This window comes from Eimeria tenella, genomic scaffold (genome assembly GCF_000499545.2).
Source record: "Eimeria tenella Houghton genomic scaffold, Eth_scaff386, whole genome shotgun sequence".
In the NCBI taxonomy this organism is placed as follows: Eukaryota; Apicomplexa; class Conoidasida; order Eucoccidiorida; family Eimeriidae; genus Eimeria; species Eimeria tenella.
Window position 1 is genome coordinate 1 of NW_013544778.1, and position 7,500 is coordinate 7,500.

At 51.5% G+C, this 7,500-nt stretch overlaps 1 protein-coding gene across 1 annotated transcript; it reads left to right on the forward strand.

Annotated features, from left to right (window-relative positions):
- Window positions 1–203: 203 nt before the first annotated feature.
- ETH_00034830 (uncharacterized protein) lies at window positions 204–7,115 on the forward strand (the record flags this gene model as incomplete). Its single annotated transcript, XM_013379726.1, has 14 exons — window positions 204–441; window positions 810–1,493; window positions 1,966–2,035; window positions 2,420–2,701; window positions 2,886–3,288; window positions 3,508–3,766; window positions 4,189–4,215; window positions 4,310–4,698; window positions 4,982–5,130; window positions 5,504–5,612; window positions 5,841–5,911; window positions 6,143–6,193; window positions 6,417–6,491; window positions 7,010–7,115. Coding segments are annotated over 14 exons (2,913 nt in total), but the record flags the coding sequence as incomplete, so codon positions are not given.
- Window positions 7,116–7,500: the final 385 nt, after the last annotated feature.

Genomic DNA, 7,500 nt, shown 5'->3' on the forward strand with positions numbered 1-7,500 from the left:
CCTACAACCCTAAACCCTAAACCCTGGAGCCTTCTTGTTCTCGTTCTTTGTATGCTTATCTGCCCCTCTGAGGGTTTAGGGTTTTAAGCTTGCTGCTGCTGCCGTGTCTGTACCCTGCGCATAGCAGAACGCAGCCCCCTACTTAACTGCTGCTGCTGCTGTTGCTGCTGCTGCTGTTGCTGCTACTGCTGCTGCTGCAGGTGATGTCCAGAGGCTACATGGAGCCGCTGCCTCTCTTTTGGCTGTCTCTGTTGACAGAGGCAGCGCAGGAGATGCAGCAGCAGCAGCAGCAGGGGCTGCAGCTGACGCTGCAGCAGCAGAATAGCTGCTGCAGCATCTTTCATAAGGAGCTGCTGCTGCCGCTGCTGCAGTGCGTGCTGCAGCGGCTGCAGTACATCCTAGACCACACGCAGCAGCAGCCCGCGAGCCACGAGGAGATAGGTCTGCCGCTGCTGCTGCTGCTGCTGCTGCTGCTGCAACCACTGCTGTTGCTGCTGCTGCTGCCGCTTCAAAATGGCGACATGTTCTGTGCAGCTTTTGTTGCAGTGGGTGTATGTGCTGCTGCGGTGAAGTGTCTCTGCTGCTGCTGCTGCCATTGCCACTTCTGTTACTCGTATTACTGCTACAGATTCAGCTGCTGCTGCGGCTACTGTTCCTGCTGCTGCTGCTGCTGCTGCTGCAGTCTCTGGCGCCAGTGCTTCCACTGCATTTGGAGCTAGCATCGTTGCCGCGGCAGTTCTTACTGCCGCAGTTGCTGCTGCTGCATCTGCTGCTGCTGCTGCTGCTGCTGGTGTGGGGTGTACGTACAGCTGCGATCCTGGCAGTGCTGGAGACAGCTTGCTGCTGGAGCTTCCGGCATTCGCTGCTGCTGCTGGGCAGCAGCGAAGATTTGCCATTGGCGCCCCCAGCAGAGTGGCTTCCAGTTGTCTTTCCCGAAGCTGCTGCTGCTGCTGCTGCTGCTGCTGCGGCCGCGGAGGCTGCGGGAGGGGGCCGGGCGGGGCCCGCTGTTGTTGAAGGATCTGCTGCTGCTGCTGCTGCTGCAGGCGCCCTGTCCCCGCTGCCGCAGCAGGAGGGCCTCTTTGTGCTCGTGCTGCGCCTGTACAAGCTGCTGCGGCTGCAGCAGCAGCAGCAGCCGCAGCTGTTTGCTGCAGCGCGGTTTCTGCTGCAGCGGGTCGCCAAGTTCCGGCCTTCGGGCATGGAGGAGGCGCTGCTGGAGGCCGACGCAAGCAGCAGCAGCAGCAACAGCAGCAGCAACTTTCCACTTCGGAAAGCCTCTTCTGGATCTGTCTCCAAAGCCAAAAAAAGGCGACTCGCGGAACTCATTTTTGTCCCCTTGCTGCATGTGCTGCTCGACTTAATAGAGACCTGCTCCTTCTATGAGCGCCTGCAGCAGCAGCAGCAGCAGCAGCAGCAGCAGCAGCAGCAAGCAGAGTTCACGGAGCTGGAGCTGGAGGAGGTGCGGGACCTCTGCGCTTCTCTCGCCAACATTGCAGGTGACTGTCTCCTTTTATTAATAATTTAATTTAATTTAATTTAATTTAATTAATTTTAATTAATTTCAATTAATTACTAGTTATTAATTATTATTTGTTTATTCTTTCTGTTACTTTATTAGTCACTTGTTCTTTGCTTTATTGACCCCGGAAAATGCATTTAAATGAATAAATAATTAAATTAATAATAAATAAATGAAATAACAAAAGTGGAAGAGTAATTATGAGAAATAATAAAATTAAAAATAAATAAAGAATAAAAGATGTTGCCGCTTGCTCCTGCCATTCAATTTCCGAGAAAGAAGCAGTAAAAAGGAGACAAAAAGAAACAAAAAAGAAGCGAAAAGGAGAAAAAAGAATAAAAGAAATCAAAAGAAATCAAAAGAAATAAGAAAAGCAACAAAGAGATAAAAATGAATTAAAGAATAAAAAAAGAGACAAAAGGAGACATTTGCTGCTGGCGTTTGTGCAGGCTGCAACGCAGCACTTCCTGGAGTCCTTTTTGCTGTTTGCGGCAACAGAGCTTCTCCTCTTTTGGCCAGGCAAGCAGCCGCAGCAGCAGCAGTAGCAGCAGCAGCAGCAGCAGCAGCAGCTGTACTAGCGGTAGCAGCAGCAGCGGTAGCATCAGCAGCAACGGCGGCGGTAGCAGGTGCAGCAGCTCATACTAGCAACAGAAGCAGCAGCAGCAGCAGCAGCAGCTGGCTTTCCGGTAGCACGAACAAACCAACAGCAGCAGCAGCAGCAGCAGCAGCAGCAGTTCGTGTGTTGCTGCGTGTCTCGGCCGCTCACTATTGTCTGCGTGTCTTTCTTTTTCAATTTTGTAAATTATAAATTGAACTTCCTGCAGATGCTGTCTGTTTCTAAATAAAATAATTAATTTTTGGAAATAAATTATTTATTAATTTGCTTTTTTCTTTTTGCTGCAGTTTGGGTATTGGCCTTCTTGCTGTTGCTGCAGGGGCCTCTGAGGGGGCCCCCCTTGCTGCTGAGGCCCTCGCGCTGCTGCTGCAGGCCTGGAGCACTTGGGCTTCTCGTTTGCTGCTGCTGGCGGACTCGCAGCAGCTGCTACCGCCGCAGCAGCAGCAGCAGGTGCAGCAGCAAGTGCAGCAGCAGCAGCAGCAGCAGCAAAAAATGCGGATCGAGGACGCCCCCTGGTGGCGCGCCTTTAGGGACTCAGCAGCACTTTTCGTCGAGACCTTTATCCACAAGCAAGAAGACCCTTAAACCCTAAACCCTAAACCCTAAACCCTAGCGCTGCCGCTCCCCACGTCCCTCCTTTTTGTTCTTTCATTTATTGAGGTTTAACTTCCGAAGCAGCGCGTGAAATGCCCAAGGGCTTGGAAACTAGGGTTTAGGGTTTAGGGTTTAGGGTTTAGGGTTTGGACGCCGCAGGGGCCTGAACGCATGCAGCCAAAGGGAGGGCGAGGGCGAGGGGCAGCTGAAGGGCAAAAACACTTTTATCAGCAGCAGCAAAGAATCTGCATTAGGAGAGTTTTTGAATTCTTTAGTTGGTTTGTCTTTAGCTGCTGCTGCTCGCGCGGTTGCAGCAGCAGCAGCAAAGCAGCAGCAGCTGCTGCAGCTGCAGCAGCAGGCACGCGACGCCGCCCTCGCCGCCCCCGCGCCCCAGCAGCTGCAGCAGCAGCTCCTGCTGCTGCAGCAGCAGCAGCAGCAGCAGCACTGGCTGCTGTTTTACACACAACTCCTTATTGCAACTCCCTCAGGGCCAGAAACCCTCAGCAGCCAAAACTTGGGGCCCCCCAAGCAGCTGCTGCAGGACAAGGACGCCCAAACTGAGGTGAGGGTTTAGGGTTTAGGGTTTAAGGTTTGGGGTTTGGGGTTTCAGGCTGAGGGGTTGGAGTCTAGAGCCTTTCATTTTATCAGGGCTGAGGGTTTAGGGTTTGGCGCCCAGAATTCAGGACTTCACGGTTTGTGTCTAGGGCCTCGGGGTTTAGGGTTTAGGGTTTAGGGTTTAGGGTTTAGGGTTTAGGGTTTAGGGTTTCCGGTGGGTGCGCAGCTTCTGCGGCTCCTAGATGCGACGTTTACGATGCTGGAGGCTGAAGTTGGCGCTTTGAGTTCAGCTGCTGCTGCTGCTGCTGCGGAGGCACAGCAGCAGCAGCAGCAGCAGCAGCAGCTGCTGCTGCTACAGGCGCAGCAGCAGCTGCCCTCCCCCGCAGTGCTGCAGGCGGGGCTGGGGCTTCTCTCAGTTGTAGCAAAAGCTTATTTGTTTAGAGAGAGACTAGCGAGGCCTTTGCTGGCAGACATTCTCTTGCCCGGTCCGCAAACCCTAAACCCTAAACCCTAAACCCTGGGCAGCGCTGCGGCTCCGTTTGAGGGCAGGGCGGCACGCGGACGCTTCACGGCCACAAACGCGCACTAAACCCTAGTCCCCAGACCCTAAACCCTAAACCCTAAACCCTAAACCCTGGGCAGCGCTGCGGCTCCGTTTGAGGGCAGGGCGGCACGCGGACGCTTCACGGCCACAAACGCGCACTAAACCCTAGTCCCCAGACCCTAAACCCTAAACCCTAAACCCTAATCCCTAAACCCTAAGCCCTAAGCCCTAAGCCCTAAGACCCGAGCTGTGGGCTGGGCGCGCCCGCCCCCTCCGCTGAGCGGGCCCCTGGCGCTGGAGAGGGCCTACTCAGAATTTTCGGTTTAGGGTTTAGGGTTTAGGGTTTAGGGTTTGTGCGCGCAGAGGGCGGCCTTAAGGTGCTAAACGCGGGTGTGTCTCTTGCTGCCAGGTGTCTCCTTGCTGCCCCACAGCACCCTAGCCTCAGCGTAGCCAGCGTGGGGGCCCTTTGTGTGTGAGTACCCAGCAGCAGCAGCAGCAGCAGCAGCGGCTGCGGGGTCAAGCTCCAGCACGGCGCCCGCAGACAGCAGCAACTGCAGCAGCGGCAGCAGCAGCAGCAGCAGCGCCCTGCGGCAGCTGTCCAGCAAGTGCTGCGCCCGCCTCTTTGCTGTTTTTGCTGCTGCTGCTGCTCCCTCTGACCAGCTGTGGGACCTGGCCACGAGGCATGTGCAGCAGCAGCAGCAGCAGCAGCAGCAGCTGCTGCGCCGCAGCGGCACTTTGCTCAGCGAAGAGGTTGCTGCTACCCGCACTGCTGCGCTGCTGCAGCGCTGCAGCGTCAGCTTCGGCGTGCTGCAGGCAGCAGCAGCAGCAGCAGCAGCAGCAGCAGACAAGAAGCAGCAGCTGCCGGCTCCTGCGGTAAGCCCCTCCGGGTGCACGTACACCGCAGCTGCATGCGCATTTAAAACAGAAAGTGTTTTATTATTTAAAATGATTTAAATTCAAAATGTTTTATATTTTAAATGATTTATAATTCAAAATGTTTTACAATTGAAAACAATTTATAATTTAAAATGTTTTAGAATTTAAAACAATTTATATTTGCATTTCCATAAATTCAATTCAGCTTCTTGAATCTCTTGTCCTTCCAACGCCCCAACACTTCCGCTGCTGCTGCTGCTGCTGCTGCTGCTGCTGTTAGATTTGCTGGGTACTGAGTATGCTGGGGGGCCTCGCGTGGGGCACTGGGTCTTGGGGGGCCCCCCGTTTGCTGCAGTGGATGGGGCCCCACTTTGGCTGCGTCTTTGCTGTAATTCGTGCTGCAGCAGCAGACGCAGCAGCTGTGACCGAGTAAACCCTAAACCCTAAACCCTAGACCCTAATCCCCCAGCGCCAAACCCTAGGCTTTGAGAAGTGACGCACACAGCAGCAAAGTGCAGCCATCGATTTCCCTTCCCCGGCTCTAAACCCTAAACCCTAAACCCTAAACCCTAGCTTCTCCTGTCCTCGCAGTCTTGTGCTAAACCCCAGGCCATAAGCCGCTTTTCATTTTTAAAGGTTTAGCGTTTGTGGGACAGGGTTTAGGGTTTAGGGTTTAGGATTTAGAGACATATCTGCTGCTCCTTAATTCTCCGTCTGCCCCAAATTTTCCACATCCCACTTTGCCGCTGTGCTGCTGCTGCTGCTGCTGCTGCTGCTTTTGCTGCTGCTGCTGCTGCTGCAGTGGGCTTAAGTTCTCCCGCCGCCTTGCTGCAGCAGGGGCTTGCTGCTTGACCAAAGAAGAAGCCCAGGCCCTTTTGAGGGAGTATAGCGCAGTGCTGGCTGCCTTCGCAGTGCGTCCCCAAACCCTAAACCCTAAACCCTAAACCCTAGATTGTGCCCCCGCCCTGAACTAAACCCTAAACCCTCAAGGTTTGCAGCTCAGCTGAGGCCTCCTGAGCATTTTTGGCCGTCAGAGTTTAGGCCCTAGGGTTTGGCGTTCAGGGTTTTGAGTCAGGGGTTTGGGGTTGACGGTTGAGGGTTTAGGGTTTAGGGTGTAGGGTTTAGGGTTTATTCTGCAGGCGACTTTAAACCATCAGCTAACCCCAGAGGAAGAAGACGCAGCAGCGGCGAATGGCGTTCAAGTGTTTAAGTGAGTTTTCAATTTTTTTTTTTTAATTTTTATTTTTAATTTATTATTTGCAATTTCTAAATTTATTGTTTGCAATTTGTTTAATTATCATTTATTTATTTCTTAGTGTTTATTTATTATTATTCATTTAGCTATTCTTTGCTTCCTGCTTCCGTCTACGCCCTCTGCTTCTAGGGTTTAGGGTTCAGGGTTTAGGGTTTAGACTTGCGGCTTTTCGCCTTTGTATTTCAGGTTGCTGCAACAGCTCGCAGGAGAGAACAGGGGAGCCAAACACACGGACTGGTGAGCTGCGTATCTAGGGTTTAGGGTTCAGGGTTTAGGGTTTAGGGTTTAGGGTTTAGGGTTTAGGACTGCGCACTTACAGAGAGCTCGTACGCGAAAGCATTGACCAAATAAGCTTCATAACGTTTACGTTCTTCTTTTCGCCATGAAAGGGTTCAGGGTTTAGGGTTTAGGGTTTAGGGTTTAGGGTTTAGGGTTTAGGGTTTGGGGTTGTTTGTTGCAGGATGTCAACGTGCATAGTTGACTGCCTGAAGTCTCTCCGTCCCCTATGGGTGCTTCTAAGCGACAAAGAACCCAAGTGCGCAGTTGAAGTTTCTAGGGTTTAGGGTTTAGGGTTTAGGGTTTAGGGTTTACTTGCTCACTTCTTCGTTCATATTTTACTTCGTGTGGATCTGCTCTCCGTTTCCCCGCAGCATGCTCATTTATTTTTTGTCTTTTTTTTATTATTTATTTATTATTTATTATTTACTATTTATTGTTTATTGTTTATTATTTGCTTATTTATAATTATTTATTATTTGTTATTTTTTAGCGTTTGTTATTTACCTGTTGTTTATTTACTATGCACTCGTCCAGTTGTCCTTCATTTTCATGTATTGCTTGTCTGCGTGTTGAGGGTTTAGGGTTTAGGGTTTAGGGTTTAGGGTTTAGGGTTTATATACTTCCTATTGTTTCACCTGATACCCATTTCTTCTTCAAATAAATACATAAATTTGCCATTTCAAACTTACTTACTCCAATTATTATCATTTAGTTAATTATTATTTATTTATTTATTTATTTATTTATTTGTTTTTTATTCATTTTTATTTTTAGGGTTTTGAGTTCCTACTTGGCTGTTTTCGGAGTTCTCTTAGAAGACGACGCAGCTCTTGTGCTGCAGCAGCTGGGCCCTGAAGACAGCGACATCTTAATGACCCTCGTAAACCCTAAACCCTAAACCCTAAACCCTAGCTCGTGAACCCGAGCAGTGGTCTGAGCCGGCAGCTTGGGGCGCTGCTAAACCCTCGCCGTCCCTTCTAGACCCTAAACTCTAAACCCTAAACCCTAAACCCTCAAAGGAGAGTCAGCGCCTCGCCTGTGGCCAAACCCCAAACCCTAGACCCCTCAGAGCCTGCGTGCGCGGGAGAGCGTGCACTGGGCTCAGCGGCCCCAAACCCTAAACCCTAAACCCTAAACCCTAGAAGAGCGTATTGTGCACAGGCCGAGCGGGGAGCCCTCTCGGGCCAAGCCCGGCTCATGAGCCTTTCTCTAGAAGCAGTTTATCTTCTTGCAATGCAATTAGCGAATGCGCAGCTGCTCAACTT